The following is a 21921-nucleotide window of genomic DNA, read 5'->3' as shown; positions in this document are numbered from 1 at the left end:
GGGTGAGAATCCATGATGTATCTGAGAGTTACGTAACTCCTTACATGTAACAGTACATACTGTTCTTGTTCAGCATAAAAAGAAATAAGTGAATCTAGAATGCAGTCACTTTATATGCGGCGATGTTGCAATGCCAAAAAACATGTTTTGGTTAGTTTGTTTGTATTTTCAGGTTAAGTTTATGTAACATGATCAGCAAGGTTTTAACCTGCTATAACTGGAATGCAGAGCTATAAAGTTATTAAACAGCTAAGTAAAGTGAAAAAAAAATCAAAATGTGTGTGTGTGTTTTGTAGGCTACTTGGTCAATAAGTTACTCTTCCGTGGCGGTGAATTAAAGACTATTGAGGACTCATGCAAAGACTAATAAAACTCAACCTTGATTAGGCTAGATAGCATTTTGTCATAATATAGACTAGTAAAAACCTGTGAAATGTGATGTGAGTAAACAGACGCAACTCATTAAAAAAAAATATATAGTAATAATAAAAAAAATATATATACACTTGTACTTTAATTAATTTGATGACAGTTAGTCGTTGTGTTGTTGTACATGTTGTTGTGCAGTTGAACCAGGTCTGGTGCGCCCCCTGGTGGCAGGCCCACGTTAGAGGAAACCCACGCGCACAGAGTAGCGGCTGAGCTAACAGGCTAACCACAACAGCATAGGAAGTACTTCCGGTAGGTCAACGTATCGGCCTGTAAAGTTTGTCATAACTATTCATCATCGGAATTACTTTAAAGATTTCATAGCAGTTTAGCTATGAAACTAAATATAAATACGAATAAAACTATCACAACGCACAGCTGTGGTGCTTTGTGGACGGAGATGAACTGTAATCAGTTTGAAGGATCTCACAAGCGTGTGTCCAAGAGGAAGCAATAATCAACCATCTTTCCTCTGCCAGCAATAACAAGAAAAGAGAGGCTCTAAGTAGGGCTACAGTTCTCAATTTATTGTCTGTTTAATGCTAAACAGAGACTGGACGTTGGGTTTGGATTTTTGGGGGTTTTTTTTGCCGCACACTAAGGGCCAAAGGATTATAGAAACCCCTCCACCGGCACATCCAGGAGCGCAGCGTTTAGCAGATCACCTACTTGATTTTTTTGTATTTCTTTTTTTCATGTTTCCAACAGGTTTACCTTCCCCTAATCCCCCAGCGCCAAGCCAAGAGGCCAGAGCGGCAGCTTCGGATGTGAACAGCGACAGCAGTCTCACACCTTGTAGGAAGAGGAGGATTCACAGCTCGGACAGGGAGGACACTGACTCCGTCTCTGCGTCTCCCAAATCCCCCAAAGCCGCGTGCAATTCCTCTGCGTCCTGCTCTTCCTCCTCGTCGCAGCACATCCAGAAGAAGTTGCGGTTCGAGGAGCGCTCGGAGTGCACAGGACTGGATGTGAAGATGGCAGAGGAGTCTCCCACCGCATCGTGCTCCAAGGCTAAAAGCGCGTTTTTCTCCGGTCACGCTAACGGACTCACCAAATCCGTCGGATCGGCGACATTCGCCAACAGCAAACCCGGAGCTGCTAAGAAACTTGTGATCAAAAACTTTAAGGGTAAAAGAGCCCAAACCTCTGGCCTCTAGCTCCATGTCTGTTTGTCCCTTTCCGGTTTGAAAACGTGCATCAGTTTTACATTTACATTCACACTTAGGATTATAGACATTAACACGAATGCATCATTCTTGTGTACAGTTTGTTGTCACATAAGAAAATGACAGTGTTTATAATCTAATGCATGAGCATTGGGTCTCCAGCTGTGTCCATCCAGAGGCATTTAAAGTTTATAATACTACAAGTACTTGTGTACCTCAGTTATTAGTATTAGGGCCTGTACATGCAAAATATGCCTTTTAATTAATGACAATATGAAAATCCTATATTGAATGACCGAGATAGGACCGAAAGAGTAAGCCTTCATTAGAAATTCACGTTGCAGCGTAAGGATTAAAAAAATTGCTCCCATATGACCAGGACTTGTTTCTGTATACTTGTGTTATACACACTATTAAATATTATGGCTAGTGCTATAACAGTTTAGGCTTCTTATAGTCCTTATAAAAGGGTCAACAAACTTTGAAGTACACAGAGTCCTATATAAATAACTTCCAGAGTCCAGAACATATTATTATTTAGTGATATTTTAATGGCACGTGTCCTTGTGTTATAATGTATTATGTTTTATTATGTATTCTGTATTTTGACAGAAAAGCCAAAATTGCCAGAAAACTACACACGTGAGACATGGCAGAAGTTGAAGGAAGCAGTGGAGGCCATACAGAATAGCACGTCAATAAAGTACAATCTGGAGGAGCTTTATCAGGTGGGAAAAGAAGTGCTCTACGCTGCTCAGACTTGTAGCCATTACTGCTGATAGTAACACCACCTAATAGTGATGTCCTTGTTCAGTCAGGCTGTTGGATATGACTGTTTCTGCAAATTCAGCACACATTCCCTGTAGAAGTATTAAAACCCATAGCACTGCAGTATGTTTTCCATATATGCACGTGTTACCACTAAATCTATATTCTTCATATTTTCAGGCTGTTGAGAATTTGTGCTCCCATAAGATATCTGCCAAGCTGTATAAGCAGCTAAGAGTGGTATGCGAAGACCACATCAAGGCACAAATCGATGAGTTTCGAGAATATCCTTTTCAACATGTTGATCTTGCGAGGTTTGCTGTGATGAAAGCCCTGTGTTTGCAAATCCATGTGAATTCTGTGAGACACAAACTGTGATATGAAACCAGAGTTAGATAAATTTTGACTGACATGACGTCATGATGCCTTTTTCTTAACCCTGCTGTTACGGACTCTCTGGACAGTGTGCTTTTCTTGAAGAAAATAGACAAATGTTGGCAAGACCACTGCAGACAGATGGTAGGAGAACTACCTTGACACTAAACCATCGAGTTTAATGATTCTTCTGTAAATATTTAAAATGAAAATATTGTTGTTAATCATATGTTTGACATGGCAGCACTGTTTGGGTTTCTGTACTGATTAACCACAACTCTGCGATGCCCCTCGGAAAGTTTATTATATTGGCTCTTATGGGAAATGTACACTATTGATTAGTAATGATGGTTGTCATTATTCAGTCAAAGTGCTATTGAATGGAGGGCTGAAGAGAACAACGTGGTGTTTCTAGATGGTCAAAAACATAAAGCTGGGTTTTTGTTGCTGCAATTGCAGTGGTTTTATCCTGATATTCTCTCTAGCTGTATATTATTGCAGGACATTAGCATATGTTGTTTCATCGTAGTGATATATTAAATTCACTACTTCTCTTTAGCAGTTGTATTTAGAATATTGTACTGAGTTACAGTTGTTTTTTTGTGTACTCTTAGAAAGTGGGGATTAGTTTTTTTCATGCATATATTTCTTATATGTTGTCTATTGCATTTTAACCTATACACTAAGTAATGTTTTGTCGTCTTGGCTTTGTTTTGTTTTACCAGATCATGATTAGGAGTATATTTTTGTTTTTGGACCGCACATATGTTTTACAAAATTCAATGCTGCCATCAATCTGGTATGTATCCTTATTTGCTGTAAGTTTAATGAATCCCAACAAATGTTCTTTTTTTATGATGAGTAAAAGTCCACTTTTTTTGTAATCTTTAGGGATATGGGACTGGAGTTGTTTCGTTTCTACATCATCAGTGATTGGAAAGTACAAAGCAAGACAATTGATGGGATCCTGCTCCTCATAGAGAGAGAACGCAATGGGGAGGCTATAGACCGCTCTCTTCTGAGGAGTCTACTGAGCATGCTGTCTGACCTACAAGTACTACTAAACCACATTACATATGTGTTAGATAAGGAATAAAACACATAAGGGTTCACTGTTATGTGAAAACAATCAACGGCAGGATAATATAAACCAGAATTGATTGTTTTCCTATAATAACATGTCCTGAAGTGCTTTATTCCTCTAATACCAGAGCAGATTAAATTTTTCTTTTGTGTCTTCATTTTTGTTTGTTAAAGAATGAAATTTTATGTTTTGTCTATTTATTCTTACTTTTAATGCTGTGGAATATCCAAAGAACAAGTTAGTTTCAGTTATCACTTACGTTATAGCAGCTATAAAACAGGTGTTCCCTAACCAGCCTCTCTTTTTGATGTCATGAGGAATTGCAAAGCCCTCCATTCTGAAAGCTTTCCAATGTCAGAAAACGTAAAGTTACAGATTTACCTTTAACTGTTACAAGTAACTAAAACTTTACTATATGAACATGTAAACATGTCAAAATCAGATTATGTGGTGCATCCGCCATATACAGTGCCCTCCGCTAATATTGGCACCCTTGGTAAATATGAGCAAAGAAAGCTGTGAAAAATTGTCTTTATTGTTTAACCTTCTAATCTTTTGTTTTAAAAAGTCTCAAAAATATTCTGCTCTCATGGATATCGAACAATTGCAAACAAAACACAGGTTTATCAAAAAATATGTGTTAAATATAGGTGCGTAACAATTATTGGCACCCTTTTAGTCAATACTTTGTGCTACCTCCCTTTGCCAAGATAACAGCTCTGGGTCTTCTCCTATAATGCCTGATGAGGTTGGAGAATACATGGCAAGGGATCTGAGACCATTCCTCCATACAGAATCTCTCCAGATCCTTCAATTCACCCCACAGGTTTTCTATGGGTTTCAAGTCAGGGGACTGGGATGGTCATAGCAGGACTTTGATTTTGTGGTCAGTAAACCATTTTTGTGTTGATTTTGATGTATGTTTTGGATCATTGTCCTGCTGGAAGATCCAACCACGGTCCATTTTAAGCTTTCTGGCAGAGGCAGTCAGGTTTTCATTTAATATCTGTTGATATTTGATAGAGTCCATGATGCCATGTATCCTAACAAAATGTCCAGGTCCTCTGGCAGAAAAACAACCCCAAAACATTAAAGAGCCACCACCATATTTAACCGTGGGCATGAGGTACTTTTCCATATGGCTACCTCTCTGTGTGCGCCAAAACCACCTCTGTGTTTATTGCCAAAAAGCTCTATATTGGTTTCATCTGACCACAGAACCCGATCCCATTTGAAGTTCCAGTAGTGTCTGGCAATCTGAAGATGCTTGAGTTTGTTTTTGGATGAGAGTAGAGACTTTTTTGTTGAAACCCTTCCAAACAACTTGTGGTGATGTAGGAGACTCCGGATTGTAGTTTTGGAGACTTTCTGACCCCAAGACGCAACTAACTTCTGCAATTCTCCAGCTGTGATCCTTAGAGATGTTTTGGCCCCTCGAACAATCCTCTTCATAGTGCGTTGAGACAATATAGACACACGTCCTCTTCCAGGTTGGTTCATAACATTTCCAGTTGATTGGAACTTCTTAATTATTACCCCGATGGTGGAAATGGGCATTTTCAATGCTTCTGCTATTTTCTTATAGCCACTTCCTATTTTGTAACTCTCAACAACCTTTTGCTGCACATCACAACTATATTCCTTTGTCTTACTCATTGTTATGAATGACTGAGGGAATTTGGCGAATGTATTACCTCATATTTATACCCCTGTGAAACAGGAAGTCATGGTTGAACAATTTCCTGTTCCTAGTCACCCAGGTGTACTAAAAAATTTTAAAATATTAATGGGAATATACTTCAAATATATTTTTCTCATATGAATTCATAGGGGTGGCAATAATTGTTGCACACCTATTTTTTGGATAAACCTGTGTTTTATTTGCAATTGGTTGATATCCATGAAAGCAGAGTATTTTTGTGATTTTTGTTGTTTGTTTTTGTTTTAAAGAAAAGATCAAAAGGTTAAACAATAAAGACAAATCTTCACAGCCTTCTTTGCTCATATTTAATAAGGGTGCCAATATTAGTGGAGGGCACTGTAAGTTGTTACTATGAAAACGGTAATGTACTGTATTAGAACAAGTGCATTAATATAAACCGGTCATTTGCCTTGCAGCTGGCACTACTGTCCGAGCTACGCTGTTATAGAAAATTAATTAACAACTTCTTACCAGAATGATCAGATTTGAGAACCCTCAATAACACTGTACCTGGAACTGTCTACTCCTTATCATTGTTTCTAACATTATATATAACTGTATACCTGTTATTGACCCTGTCTGTATCCCAAACTTATTTCTTTCACTATCCCTAGTCCTATATATGTCTCAGCTATCCCAATCCCTGTCCTTTATATCATTCTATTTTTCTCCATATCTATTTATGCCTATCCATATTCTAATCTTTAACATTCATTTAATCCCTATATCCAGCTTTACCTAAAATCTTATGATCCTTTAGGTCATCTCATGACTCATACAGTTCATGCCATCATGTTTCCTGTAATTTGTGGCTGATCTGGAAGTTAAATATTCTTAAATGGTCTGTTCAAATCTGTCTTTGAACAGATTTATCAAGATTCCTTTGAGCAACGCTTTCTGGAGGAGACAAATCGGCTGTATGCTGCAGAAGGTCAGAGGCTGATGCAGGAAAGAGAGGTGATGTACCTGTTTATAATGTTGGGTTTTAGAGGATTATTCCATATATTGGCACAAATATTTGTCTTGTCTGTATTGTGCAACTTAGAAAGCTCAATATGTACAAGCTAAAGCCTACATGCTTATGGGACACACACTGTGCCACATTTATCTGATTTAGCTGATTTTCTTCACGCTTGCGTGTGTATGTTGATCACCTGTAAAGTGCAAAGAGAGTTCCTGACACAGTTGCATTTAGTGACGCCCACAAAACTCCATAAAAGTTCAAGAGTACAGTCAGCTGGGAGCACGAAATGAATAATGAGTGTAACAACTGAAAGACAAGTGGAAATGCTTTTGACTCAATTCTGTACCATTAAAAATATTTATTAATATTAATAACAATAAGCAAGTGCTAAATCTTCTGTCAGCTGACTCTCTCGCTTTTTTATTTTTCATATTCTTTAATGCTAGTAATATAAAATGACTGGTTTTCACAAAATTTTCTCGATGATCTTGTTAATCCCTGTCCTAGTGAGGGCATCTGATAAATGCTGTAAATGTAGTAAAAATAAACAATTTAAACTCGACAGTATATTCCATACATAAAAGTGGCAACTATAAATGAAGTAAATTTTTCTCCTGAAGGTGCCTGAATATCTCCATCATGTAAACAAACGTTTGGAGGAGGAAGCAGACAGGGTCATCACATACTTGGACCAGAGCACACAGTAATGCTTAAACTCATAATCAGCCCACAGAAAACTGATTTTTACTCTGGATATTGGAAATGTGACTGGTTTTCTGTGTGATCTGTCTTAGAAAACCCCTCGTAGCCACTGTGGAGAAGCAATTACTTGGTGAACATCTGACCGCAACACTTCAGAAAGGTACTAGCCTGGAAGATGACTCATGAAAGAACAAATTTTTTCTTCATTGTTGGGATCAATTCAACATAATTATTATTATTTTTTTTTGTAGAGAAACATTAATTTTTTTTGCCAAATGTTTGTCATGGTGTGCTAGGGTTGAATCATCTGCTGGATGAGAACCGTATCCAGGACTTGTCTTTGCTATATCAGCTGTTCAGTCGAGTTCGAGGTGGAGTGCAGGTCCTTCTGCAGCACTGGATTGAGTATATCAAGGTAAACTGGAGGTCTATAAATCTTGATTGAGCTTCAATTAATAAAAAAAATATTGATGCTGATATTGTTTTTATATAACAGGCCTTTGGTAGCACAATAGTTATCAATCCTGAGAAAGACAAGACAATGGTGCAGGAACTGCTGGACTTCAAGGATAAAGTGGATTCCATTATCGATATATGCTTCATGAAGAATGAAAAATTTGTAAATGCCATGAAGGAAGCTTTTGAGACCTTCATCAACAAGCGGCCGAACAAACCTGCAGAGCTCATAGGTGAGTACCGCTTGAAATGTCTTTGTCTGAGTTCATACTGCTTTATTGCAAGATTTAATCTAATTTGAAATTGCAGTCTAGTTTAGAAGTTCAAAGCAACGGTGCTGTGTGAATCTTACCATAATTTTCTTGTAGCAAAATATGTGGATTCAAAACTGCGGGCAGGAAATAAGGAAGCCACAGATGAAGAACTCGAGAAGATGCTGGACAAGATTATGATCATATTCAGGTTTATTTATGGTGAGATCTTTGTTTCCTAGGTACACCACCCCAGAACAAACATGTTTTGTTATTACAACCGAGCTTTCTTTTTGTTTAATAGGCAAAGATGTATTTGAGGCCTTCTACAAAAAAGACCTAGCAAAGAGGTTGCTGGTCGGAAAAAGTGCCTCTGTTGATGCTGAGAAGTCAATGCTCTCAAAACTGAAACATGGTAATTGCTGCACATGGCTGTAGATTTCTGTATGGCTATAATTCATTTAAGCAAATTGTTTAATGATACAGGACCTAGTGTCACTATTTCACTGAACAGAGTGATTACGGATTGCTTTTTGTTGTTGATTTTAGAATGTGGAGCAGCTTTTACCAGTAAATTGGAAGGAATGTTCAAAGACATGGAGCTCTCGAAAGATATCATGGTGCAATTCAAACAGGTAATGGTTTTAACTGAAGTCCAGTCGCCCGGTTGAGTGCTCACGTGGCTTAACATCTTAACATACCTTTTATCTTTTGTTCTCTCACCTCAGTACATGCAATGCCAAAATATCCCAGGTAACATTGAGCTGACTGTGAACATTCTCACTATGGGTTATTGGCCAACGTACGTCCCCATGGAAGTTCATCTGCCTGCAGAGGTTTGTTTGGCAAAAAAAGGCTTAAATCAACATTATAATTAATTGATAAATAAATTGAATTAAGATCAATTATTAATAGTGTTCTTGTTTTTATTGTCCAAGATGGTGAAGCTACAAGAAATTTTCAAGACCTTTTATCTTGGGAAGCACAGTGGAAGAAAACTACAGTGGCAATCGACATTAGGACATTGTGTATTAAAAGCTGAATTCAAAGAGGTACACCAGTTTTGAGGCACATTAGGAGGAAAAAAGCTTTCCAGTGAATAAAACCTTGTGTAAATCATTCAGTGAAACGAAATTAAACGCTACCCTTTAGCTTGTAGACTGAAATTTATAATTAATAAACTGCATCCTCAGAACCAAAAGGAGCCCTGAGACAACTTAACCTTATTTCTGATTTTCTAAAGGGGAAGAAAGAGCTTCAGGTGTCACTGTTTCAGACATTAGTTCTGCTGATGTTTAATGAAGGAGAAGAATTTTCCTTGGAAGAGATCAAACTGGCAACGGGAATAGGTATGTGTAAATATAGAATTATTTTTCAATGTGTCCTCATTTTAAAGTCACTGGGATATTTGTTTTCTCACTGGGAATGATGAAGTCTGGTGTGTATGTGGTGATCAAGGAAAACACGTTACATCTTACTTGTCTGCCATTAATATACTGTGACAACTCAGAAACAGATTTCACCCAAACAACGTGGAATTTTTCAAATTGGGGTCTAGGCTGACAGACGTTCTGAGGTAAATGCACCGCTAAAGTAGTTCCAGTCAGGTCTTGACTGCAGTACAGTTCCATATCACTTCGCCAAGTTAACTGAAATAACAGAAAAGGTAGCCTACTGTCCACCACATTTAACAGCACACAAAATGACAGAAAATTTTGATTTTCCAGAAATAAGTAAGTAATAATTGATGACGGGCTGTTTAATTATTAGAAAAATAAAGCACACCCGAGTTGGTAATACAGCCATGAGGCGAAGCGGAGGCTTGAGCCATTGATATGCAGTTACTGGAGAGAGATGGAGAGAGAGAGAGCAAAAAAAAAAAATGGAACAGAGCGTGTGAGAGAACACATGATTGCAGTAACGAGACAGAAAAGTCTGTGAACAAGTATCAATATTTATATGTTGTAATGAAAAACCCTGTGAACAAGTAGGCCTATTGATATTTATTTATTTGTTCTTTTTTTATATTCTCAGCATGAAACAAAAAAAACTGAACTCTCTCTCTTGCTCTCTCTCACTCTCACCAATAACTGCATATCGATGGCTCAAGCCTCTGTTACCAGTTCTAAAATGATGTTTCATAATTAGCTTCAGACGCTTGAGATAGGATGTGTAATAAATTAGTTCCACACACAAAAGCGTTTTAAGGCAAGGCAAGAGTTCTTATCAAAACCCCCAAAAGCAAAGATGTGGAAGTTTTCCTGCAATGACGATTTCAACCACAAGCTCTTTAGGATTAAGATCAATCAGATCCAGATGAAAGAAACGGTACACACCCCATCGTGACTCTTATTTCATCAAAAATATCCTCTTGCCTTGGAGGTTATGAAACATTTTATTTTATGCATGATGCCTGGATTACAGGTGGAGGAGCAAGCTAGTACTACAGAGCGAGTTTTCCAGGACCGGCAATACCAGATTGATGCCGCCATTGTCCGCATTATGAAGATGAGGAAGACTTTGAGCCATAACCTCCTGTGCCACATTTATCTGATTGACAAAAACCCTACAAATGTCTTGAAATAAAACATCTGAATAATGTCTTCAGGTGTAGTAACTCTGGTATAAGCGGAATAATTGATTCTGGTCCGTTGAAATATTAGAAACTAACGCACATCCAAGGTGTAATTGACCGGTGTCAATTATTCCCTACTTGAAAATTTTCTGGCCAAGTATGACTTTCTCACACCGTGAATGTCACAATTTGATTACGTTTTTGGATACTTACATGTCATATGTTAGTAGATATGTGCATAAGAGAAACATATTTTGGCTCAAGAAAGCCTGATGTTTTATACAATATACAGATGTGTACAGATATTATGCAAAATACAACCCTGTGTTTCAGATAAATGCTGTAATACTTTTTAAAATATATCTAGTAGTTTTCCTGATAGTGGCAATGTGCTTTAATTGACTTCTAATGCTACCTAATGGAAATGAGGAAGTTACCTATTGGAGAGAGGAATAACTGTTTCTTTCTTTCTTTCTTTCTTTTCCTTCCCCTGTCTTGAAGATAGGGTGTGGGTAATTGGTTCTGTAATTATTTGGAATTTCAAGTGGAGGGGTTGTGGGAGGGTTTAAATTGAGACATTGGTCTGCTGTTGACCAGTACTTTTCATTGAATGTACCATTAAGCTCTGTCTTGGTAAATACTACTACTAATAAAAAAAGATCAGGACAAATGTATCAATTAGTAAAGTAATGCAAAATATTTCACTAAAAATAAGGCTAATAATTATTATTTCAAATGTCTACAGAGGACAGTGAGCTGAGGCGGACCCTCCAGTCCCTGGCTTGTGGCAAGGCAAGAGTTCTTACCAAAACCCCCAAAAGCAAAGATGTGGAAGATGGAGACAAGTTTTCCTGCAATGACGATTTCAAGCACAAGCTCTTCAGGATTAAGATCAACCAGATCCAGATGAAAGAAACGGTACACACCCCATCGTGACTCTTATTTCATCAAAAATATCCTCTTGCCTTGGAGGTTATGAAACATTTTATTTTATGCATGATGCCTGGATTACAGGTGGAGGAGCAAGCTAGTACTACAGAGCGAGTTTTCCAGGACCGGCAATACCAGATTGATGCCGCCATTGTCCGCATTATGAAGATGAGGAAGACTTTGAGCCATAACCTCCTAGTGTCTGAGGTTTACAACCAACTCAAGTTCCCTGTAAAGGTGAGGTCAAATGTTTGTTCAATTTTGATCATGTGCTTTAGAGGCATCATAATTAATTTGCAGAAGCAAATACAAGGTAATCTATAATAATAGTTCTTGTATACAGTGGGGGAAATAAGTATTGGACACGTCAACATTTGTTTCAGTAATTATATTTCTAATGAGGTTATACACATGAAATTTTCACTAGACATCAGTATTAACTCAAGAAATCCACACACACAAAGAAATCCAATCATTAAAGTCCATAAATAGTTATGTCTAATAAAGTGGGATGACACAGGAAAAAAGTATCGAACACGCTAAGAAAAAGCAGTTCTCTAAGGCAAGGAACCAGCTGAAATTCGTAAGTAATTATACCCCCTATCTGTGCAAATTAATATTAGCTAGGTTAGTAAATTGATGGTCTATAAAAAGTCTTTTCGTTACCAAAGTGTCACACAAGAAACATCTCATGATGGGTAAAAGCAAAGAGCTCTCCCAAGACCTTCGCAACCTTATTGTTGCGAAACATATTGATGGAATTGGATACAGATGTATTTCAAAACTTCTGAATCTTCTAGTTAGCACCATTGGGGCCATTATCCGCAAGTGGAAGTAACATCACTCTGTCATCAACCAGCCATGCACAGGAGCTCCTCGCAAGATTTCTGGCCAGGGAGTCAGAACGATAGTCAGGAGAGTAGCCCAAGAGCCAAGGACCACTCGGAAAGAGCTCCTGAAACACTTGGAGACAGCAGGTGCCATCGTCATAGAGAAAACAATAGGCAATACAAAGTCTGGTCAGACGAGAGCAAAATTTTACTTATTGGCTGTCATACTACACACCATGTTTGGAGAAGAAATGGCACTGCACATCACCCTAAAAACACTATACCAACAGTGAAGTCTGGAGGAGGAAGCATCATGGTGTGTGGCTGTTTTTCATCAAATGGTACTGGTAGACTTCATATAATTGAAGGAACGATGAATGGAACCCTTTACTGGGAGATTCTTGAGAAGAATCTGCTGCCATCCACCAGGATGATGAAGATGAGACGTGGGTGGACCTTCCAGCAGGACAACGATCCAAAGCATATAGTTGTCAATTGGGAAACTGTCAATTGGTTTCAGAGAAAAAAAAAATCAAGGTGTTAGAATGGCCCAGTCAATCACCTGACTTGAATCCAATTGAACAAGATTTAAAGACAATATGTTTAGAAGAATGGGCCAAAATCACACCTGAATACTGCGGCCGATTAATTTCTTCATACAGGAAGTGTCTTGAAGCAGTCATTACAAACAAAGGCTTCTCCACTAAGTATTCAATACATTTCAGTTAGCGTGTTCAATACTTTTTTTCCTGTGTCATTCCACTTTATTACACACAACTCTATTTATGGATTTTAATGTTGTGAATTCTTTATATTTCTGGATTTCTGGAGTTGATACTGATGTCTGAAAATGTGAATAGCATCATAGGAAATCTATTTACCGAAAAAAATGTTGACGCGTCCAATTCTTATTTCCCCCACTGTATAAAGAAGCACAATATTTATCAAGCAAAAGCATACGTATAAATGTTAATTCATGCCAAGTGTTTGTCTCTGCCTTGCAGCCTGCTGATTTAAAGAAGAGGATAGAGTCGCTCATTGATAGAGACTACATGGAAAGAGACAAGGAGAACTCCAATCAGTACAACTATGTGGCTTAGAGAAAGAGAGAGCAATGAATAGAAGGAAGGAAAGAGTGGAGAATAACAAGAAAGAGGAGGCTGTTCTCAGTAAACATGTGGAATAGAATCCTCCAGTTATCTTTACCCTCTTTAACCCAGTGACCGACAACTGAATGGAAATTGTTCTCTGGGGTATGTTCTCGGCTGGATTGCATGCCCATTAAAAGAAATGTATTCTTCAGTGTCAGAGCTCCTCTCTTTGAATTGGACAATCCCAGATACATGATTCCCACCCTCACTTTTTTATTTACTTAAAGGAAAAGTGTATTTATTTTTCAGAATTGGTTCCAAGTCCATTTTGTTTAGGACATCCTTTTCTGTTTATTTTTAAGTCACATTTCCTTTTAATTCACTGTGTATTCTGTGCAAAATGTTATTGCGTGTGGAGGAAAAAATGGAAAAAAGATCTTGCTAATAAAATGAGAAATTTGTTCAGTGCTGTAGCACCATGAGTGTATAACATTAAAAATAGGATTTCACGTCTTTAATGGGAAATCTATACAGACAGAAACAAAGCTTCACTACTGGAGTCTACAATAACTCACAGGTTATCTGAAAATGGACAAAAAAAGCCTTGAGACATTAAGTGGTAGAAGCCAAATTCGAAGTACTAAAACTGTGTGCCAAAATAGATAAAACCAAGCACTCATTATGTTATAGGATGAATTCATGCTGCTAAACTTGTCAATACATATATTCCTTTCTACTCAGCTTTTTTTTGTTTTATTTAATTTTGTGTTTATAAATAGGTCATGCCCACATCCACCTTGCACCCCAACTTGGGCATGGATTTATTACTGCAATGTTAAGGGTGGTTTTCTAATAAAAATCCTGTTTCATTGCAGTTGGAGGGTAAACTTTCTGTTTGTTGGGAATTAAATTAATGCAGATGAACATTTTTTCCAGAAACTAAACAGTATAAAAGCACAGCAGTGTCATAATTACATTATCTTAGTAACTCGAAGATTTGTATATCCTTGGCATATTACACTGAGAAACTCCTGTATGGCATCACTGGATGAATAGAGTTGTATGATTATAGTGTTTCGATAAATCATAAGTGGACAATTATCTCTTGTCTGAATATGTCTGCTTGTTTTTATTGCTTCAGATTAAATGCCTGTGTTTCCATGATCATGTCCTTTTTCTATTCAGCTACCTATTTTTTTAATCATTCATTTTGTGAGGCGTTTTTGAAAAGGCAATTTTATAAAAGACACGTGAACATTGGTTGCGTCAAGCCTATATTATCAAGATTCCTGGGTTAGGGTATTATGGAAAAAATATTCCTGTAATTGTAGATCCCCAGGCAAAAATTATGGAATCACCACACTTGGTTGTGGATGTTCACCTGGCTTTTTTGGTTCGTTGCAAATAAACAAGTCACAGATATGACAAAACAATTTTTGCTTAATAGTTGAACATTCTGGCTTCATGAAACATACCTCAAAACAAATTACATTAAATTGTTTTTATTAATGGAATATTTTTTTGTCAAAAACGGCTATATATATATATATATATATATATATATATAAAAACTGAATAGGTTTAATATCAACCTCAATAACATCATTTTAGACATAATGCGTTGTGTCACTGGAAGGTTCCAGAATAAAGACCTTTATTATGGCTATAATAAATAATTACACATGTTTAAACACAGCCTAATGTTTGAATAGTTGGATTTGGTTAAAAAAATAAACGCGATAAGGGTTTATTTTAATAATTAAAGGGGTCTCTGGCTGCATAATGTTTGAGAAACCCTTACTCCCGAGAAATCGCTTAGTGATAATATTCTTAATGACAGCAAGCGTTGCTGCTCACGGTTTTGAATTGCCGTAAAGAGTGGAAGACTGTCGCAAAAAGGCGTCCGTATGTCGTAGAGACTGCTGCGCTGTGTTGCTGCACGACGTGAGGATTGAATCGTTTATTTCATTGAACATCGTCTGTTACAAGTTCTTTATTAATTGTTGATTCCTAACCATTTTTTATTTTAAACAGTACGAAACACAGCATAGAGGATAGAGATACATCCAGCAAAAATGTTTAAAAAGTAAGGATGGGCTATGCCTAATTAAGACTTTTTAATACCAATTTAACAGTTAACAGCTTATCAACATGTGCGTGTAAACTAAGTTCATGTTTTCATTAATGATGAGATGAAATCTGAACAATTTATTTCGCGTAGTATTTCTACGCTAACAGCTTACTAACCTGCTCTCAGTTCATAAAGCCAGTCTACATGCTAGCTAGCCAGGAAGTTCACTGTCTTACAGTTTATGTATTAGTTATGGCGCTGGTTAATATTCGGTTTATTACATGGTTAAATGTATTTGTGTGTACCTGTGTTCCACCGAGACCATGCTATTTGTGTTTCCTCGTGTATGGCAGTGATTAGTAGTAAAGAGACATTGCATACTGAGAAGTTAGTAACGTTTTACGTCAGAGGTTTTTACTAAAGCAACTCTGTGAAGGATTATCAGTCAATGAATTCATATAAAATGTGATCAGTGCTCTAATCTTTCGCTATTGATTGATCAGGTTTCGATCAAAGAGCCCTGTGAATCATGTGGACCGAGCTTTATTGACCAAGTACACTGGGAAATAGGTTCCCAAACCTGGTCCTGGACACCTCCTTGTCCTGCACATTTGAGTGTGTTTCCTGCTCTGACTTTACAGCAGAAGCCCTACTTCTTGTCCTGAATCATACTGAAAATGCAAAGGGACGGAACTTTTACTGACTCAAAATCCTGCCTCCAAGCACTAGAATCTGTGAAGACAGATCATCCAATAATTGTTGATATTTTCATTAAAACAAAGCAGTTATGGAGACACAATTACAGCATATATACATATATAATTACAGTGTATACATTCGACAAGTGGCAAGAGCAATGTCATGAGACAACGCCTTTTATCAGGTAAAACTCTGAAACACTTGTTTTGTAAGATGGACCCAGGAAAACGTTTACAATTTTTATCACGAGCAAATTTATAGGATCTTTTATAGAGTCGTACTTACAGAAATGTTGAGTGACTGATAAATACCTGTATTCGCCATGAAATAGCTATTGAAGCTGGTATGGCAATAAACCCAAATACAAACAAACAATTTCCTGCTCTAACACACCAGTTCCAACTAATCAGATAATTAACAGTTATCCCTTAGTTGAATAGAGCAGGGGAAACACAGAATTGTGCAGGACAGGAGATACTCCAGGACCAGGGTTGGGAACATTAAGGACTTAGTCTCGGTTGTTGTTAATCATTAACAACAACCCAGACATTAATCCTTACAATATGATAAAAAGGACATAAGGGGTGGCTATGGCTCAGGTGGTAGAGCGGGTTGTCAACTAATCGTAGGGTTGGCGGTTCGATTCCTGGCCTGCATGACTCCACATACTGAAGTGTCCTTGGGCAAGACACTGAACCCCAGGTTGCTCCCGATGGCAAGTTAGCACTTTGCATGGCAGCTCTGTTACCATTGGTGTGTGAGTGTGTGTGTGAATGGGTGAATGAGACACAGTGTAAAGCACTTTGGATAAAAGTTGCTATATAAGTGCAGAGCATTTACGTAAACAACAATAATATAAAACACGTCTGCTGTGAGCAGAAGTGGATATTATTTATGACTGTTGCACTGTAAGTTAAAAAAATGATGTGAATCAGCTTGAACTATAAATGTGCAGATGTGTTAAATGGTAGGATTTTTCATTCAGCCCCAAACCAGAAAGGAAACTCAAACAGGCACTTGACTTTCATTCATGTGTCGTAGAATACTTGCCAAAACAAACACTGTAATCTGTTTCTTGCTATATATCATGTTAGATTTTGGAACCAAGTTTACGCCCAGGTAAACGGCGCACTAACAATCTGTTCTACTCCAGAGACTCCTTAGAGATAAACAGTAGCGCAACCTTATAACAACTTACGCATTCATCCATAACAACAACTGACAGTCCAGACTAAATAGGGACATAACTAAAGGACTAATATTAGGCTCTGATTGTCTTTATCTGAGTATTTCCTCAATCCCCTATGTTCATTTTTTAAAATTCACTTTAATAATGCAGTTGTTCCTGTTTTCCAGGTTTGATGAAAAGGAAAATGTCTCCAACTGTATTCAGCTAAAGACGTCTGTAATCAAAGGCATTAAGAATCAGCTTGTTGACCAGTTCCCTGACATTGACCCATGGCTCAATCAGATCATGCCCAAAAAGGATCCAGTCAAAATTGTCAGATGGTATGAGATATGGAATGCTTGTAAATTATAATTACTTACTTTTGTGAGTTCAAAAGTCTTGCTTAAGATGATGTCTTAATTATATATTTTTGATTCTTATTTGTTTACTATTGCAGTCACGAACACATTGAAATTCTGACAGTAAATGGTGAGCTGCTCTTCTTCAGGCAGAGAGAAGGACCTTTCTACCCAACCCTGCGACTCCTTCATAAATGTAAGTCTTCGAAAACATCAAATACCCTAACTTGTGCCAGCACAGATTCATGAGTAGAGAATAGGCATATCCATGTTTATTATTTATCTATTATATGACAGCACTGTTGAGTTCTCGATTCTGATTGGTCAGAGGGTGTCTTATATGCTCTACATAAACTAAATCTAATAATAAACGGATTAAACGTGCTGTTGAACAAAGAGAAGTTTGTTTGTTGATAATAGTGAAATTTTTTGTAATGAGAGTCTCCAGTGTCAGCACTTTGTAACAGTCAGTAAGTTTTCTGCCTGGGAGTCTTCTGGTTTCTTGGTAAATGTAATGTGCATTGTTGTATTATTAACTTCAAGAGAGCACAAAAAGTTGGTGAGGGACCACTTTTTATACAGTCCCCTCCAAAATTATTGGAACAGCAAGGCCAATTCTATATTTTTATATATACAATGAGGACATTTGGGTTTGAGATCAAAAGGTGAATATGAGATGATGGATAAGAATTTCAGTTTTAATTTCCTCATATTTACAACTTAGAACATGGCACCTTTCGTATGAACCCACCCATTTTTTCAAGTGATCAAAAATACTGGACTGATAGGTGTTTGTTGCTGCCCAGGTGTGCTCGGTTAAATTGATTGTTTAAATCATTAATAGTTCTGAATGTCAACTCTTGGTTTGAGCTATAGGTTTTGCCTGTGAAGCCTGCATTCCTTCTTAAAAAGGAGAAACCAACATGAAGACCAGAGAGCTGTCTATGGGAGAAAAGCATGCCATTTTGAAGCTGAGAAAAGAGGGAAACTCTATACACAATAAAACAATTTGAAATGTCCTGTCAAAGAAAGAAACCACTGATGTTCTAACAACCCGACATGGAACAGGTCAGACAATGAAAACAGCAGCAGTTAATGACATTGTGTGAAACATTGTGTGAGCTCTGAATAAAACCCCCAAAACAACAGTCAGTGACATCACCAACAACCTCCACAGGGCAGGGGTGAAGGTATCACAACCCACCGTCTGAAGGAGACTTCAGCTGCAGAAATAAAGAGGCCATACCACAACATGCAATCCACTCATCAGCAGTAAGAATTTGCAAAGAAATACAGAGATGAGCCACAAAAGTTCTGGAACCAAGATTAACCTCTACAAAGTGATGGAAAGGCCACAGTGTGGTGAAAGAAAGGATCTGCTCATGATCCAAAACATAGAGGCTCATCTTTGGAACATGGTGGAGGTAGTGTCATGGACTGGGCTTGCACGTCTAATCTTGCTAATCTTTATTGATGATGTAACTCATGGTGGTAGCAGCAGAATGAGTTCAGAAATTTACAGGAACACTTTGTCTGCAAATTTACAGAGAAATGCATCCAAATCAATTGGGAGAAATGTCATCATGCAGCAAGATCCAAAACACACTGCCAATGCATTTCACCTTCTGAAGAAGAGAATGAAAGGAGAAATGCCCAAAACAAACAACAAACGAAAGAAAAGCACGTTCCAGAAAGTACAAGCCTAGAAAAGCATCACAAAAGAAAAATGCAACAGTTTACTGATGTCAGTGGGTCACCGGCTTGATGCAGTTATTGCAAGCAAGGGATATACAACCAAAAATTAAGTGTTATTTACTTTAAACGATCTGTACCTATACTTTTGCTCACCTAAAAATTGGGTGGTCTGGCACCAAAGGTGCCATGTTCTAAGTTGTTTGACACATTTAGATGTAAATATCAGGAAATGAAAACTAAAATTCTGATCTACTGTCTAGTAAACATCTTTTGATCTCAAACCCAAATGTATTCAATGTATAGTGAAAACAATAGAATTGGCCTTGCTGTTCCAATACTTTCAGAGGGGACTGCAGCTGCTGTAACATGAGTGACAACAGGAAATAACACTATTTTGTGGACATTACACAGCATTAAATGAAATTAGATAATGATTAAAAAGTGCATGTCATTCTTTAGTAAATAAAAATGGTTTGCCTTGGCAAATTACTCTGGTAAAACAGGAATAGAAGGGTTCAGAACATGCTCTTATAAGACAAATAATCAACTTTGGGGTTATAACAATAATGGTTTGCTTTGTGTCAGGCTGCATCACAAGACCCTGCCCTTGATTGTTGACCTATATGTCCTGTCCTGTTAAATTTTTTACACAACTCCAATTGGATTAGAATCAAAATTCTGGTATGATCTTGACCTAATAGCTTAATATGATTTAAAGTGTATTAATAGAAATATAGATCTGCATTATTACAGGGGAAAAAATGTTTTATGTTAAAAATATGTACATATAGTTTTGTTTTCTTTGTTTGAAATATAACAGGCAAAATATAAGTAAGAGGTAATGTGTTATGTTAATAAAATTAAAAGAAGAAATGAAAAATTGCTTAACCCAGGATCCAATATTTGATGCATTGCTCTGGCATTTCTTGATTCATGCACAGTCTGTTATTGTACAGATCCTTTCATTCTTCCACACCAACAAGTTGATAAAGGAGCGATCAAGTTTGTTCTCAGTGGAGCGAATATCATGTGCCCCGGGCTGACGTCACCAGGAGCGAAACTCTACCCTGCTGAAGTGGACACAGTAGTTGTATCCTCTGAGATTCTGCAGCACAGATTATTTCAGCAGAGATAAATGTTACACTTTGTCACAGAATAAAAGACAGGTTATTTTTGTCCTTGACTCATTGTGTCAGGCAATAATGGCAGAAGGCAAGCAGCATGCGCTCTCTGTGGGTGTGATGAAAATGTCTGCAGAGAACATGTAAGTAGCCTTGCTCTTCAAATGTGAAATTCATTGCAGAAAGTACAAGCAAGGTGATACACGTTAATTGGATTGTGTTCTGTGGTGTATTCTACCTGAATAACCATAATCATTATTATGTCTAAAAACAGAGAGAAGGTCAACAAGGGGATTGGGATTGAGAATGTTCATTATCTCAATGATGGACTGTGGCACATGAAGACATATAAGTAATAACACCATAAAATGTATGTTATTAAAATCTCTGACCTGCCAGACACCATTCTCTGCCTGTCTGCTGTACATCAACGGCAAACCACGCTGAAGATTAAGAACCCAATGCACTAATAAAACCTGCATTCAAGCCAATCTGAACCAGCGTTTTTATACATCAGGGTGTTCTATTGTACAACCAGCTGTTCTCCAAAGTCTAAACAGCAGTGTAAAGTCCACTGAAACCCAGTGTTCCAAGGTGAAAAGAGCTTCTAAATCACCCCAGATTGTCTTACTTCCACATGTAGCTCAGCAAACTGTACCTAGTACACTAGGTCTTTTTGGGATGCTACTGTTTGTCAAATAACACAATATACTTCATTCGTCATATTTAGTACTTAGTTAATATTCGATGCACAAAATACTTTCAACTGCCTAAGGCAGGGGTGGGCAACCTTATCCGGGAAGGGCCGGTGTGAATGCAGGTTTTCATTCCACCTAAGCAGAAGCCACACCCGAATCTATTGAAAGCCAAGCTCAACTGATTAAACAGGTGGAATATGGTGTGCCTCCTGCTTGGTTGGAATGAAAACCTGCATTCACACCGGCCCTTCCCGGATAAGGTTGCCCACCCCTAAAGGAATGCAAAAAATATTTATTAGCAATAATTGTAACTCAGAATTAAAACAAACCCTGCATTATAAAGAGTTGCCAGATTATCATGTAGATATTTTGTATCTACATTCATTGGCCTTTTGTCAAATACACATACTCTGTTGACCAAATATTGTTAGGCTTCATTATCAGCACAGCAGTGACATTGGCACAGTATTGAGTGTGTATCAAGTGCAGATGTTTTACTGCCCACTTTATTAGAAACATTTTTCTGTTTAGTCCACTGTGTAGGTGTACAGTTTGAGACTTTGGATCTACAGGGATCACTTTTATTATAAAAAATTAACAAAGTTAATAAAATTGTTCCTAAATTGGTTGAATAAGATGTGAGTATAGCCAAACTTTTTCCTTTCACAGTGTGTGAATCTTCTTATTAACCATTATCATGGCCAGTTTCTGATCACAGAACAGTGATCACATCAGATAATTTTTGGTTTTTTAATTATTGGTCCAATTGATACACTGTGGTCAAAAG

At 37.5% G+C, this 21921-nt stretch overlaps 2 protein-coding genes across 4 annotated transcripts; both read left to right on the top strand.

Annotated features, from left to right (window-relative positions):
• Positions 1 to 730: 730 nt before the first annotated feature.
• Positions 731 to 14487, top strand: cul4b (cullin 4B). Its single transcript, XM_053630993.1, has 20 exons — positions 731 to 1557; positions 2208 to 2323; positions 2544 to 2647; positions 2813 to 2882; positions 3464 to 3537; positions 3630 to 3792; positions 6392 to 6481; positions 7109 to 7191; positions 7283 to 7350; positions 7487 to 7605; positions 7687 to 7879; positions 8015 to 8119; positions 8202 to 8312; positions 8447 to 8532; positions 8626 to 8733; positions 8836 to 8949; positions 9141 to 9246; positions 11218 to 11390; positions 11487 to 11639; positions 13237 to 14487. Exons 1-20 carry the CDS (start codon positions 969 to 971, stop codon positions 13330 to 13332), a joined length of 2721 nt encoding a protein of 906 aa, XP_053486968.1. The 5' UTR covers positions 731 to 968; the 3' UTR covers positions 13333 to 14487.
• Positions 14488 to 15140: 653 nt separating this feature from the next.
• mcts1 (MCTS1 re-initiation and release factor) lies at positions 15141 to 20927 on the top strand. 3 transcript variants are annotated; one of them, XM_053630491.1, is made up of 7 exons: positions 15141 to 15267; positions 15358 to 15409; positions 17450 to 17602; positions 17719 to 17816; positions 20257 to 20405; positions 20512 to 20579; positions 20711 to 20927. In XM_053630491.1, the coding sequence occupies exons 2-7, from the start codon at positions 15399 to 15401 to the stop codon at positions 20790 to 20792; spliced, it is 561 nt and encodes a 186-aa protein (XP_053486466.1). In that variant the 5' UTR covers positions 15141 to 15267; positions 15358 to 15398; the 3' UTR covers positions 20793 to 20927. The 3 variants fall into 3 exon arrangements, with proteins under 3 accessions (XP_053486466.1, XP_053486468.1, XP_053486465.1); XM_053630493.1 differs by having other exon boundaries at positions 15150 to 15267; positions 20272 to 20405; XM_053630490.1 differs by having other exon boundaries at positions 15218 to 15409.
• Positions 20928 to 21921: the final 994 nt, after the last annotated feature.

The sequence above is a fragment of the Ictalurus furcatus genome, chromosome 8, assembly GCF_023375685.1.
Source record: "Ictalurus furcatus strain D&B chromosome 8, Billie_1.0, whole genome shotgun sequence".
NCBI classification, from domain to species: Eukaryota; Metazoa; Chordata; class Actinopteri; order Siluriformes; family Ictaluridae; genus Ictalurus; species Ictalurus furcatus.
Note: the sequence above shows the minus strand (reverse complement) of the source record. Positions and strands in the feature narration are given on the sequence as shown.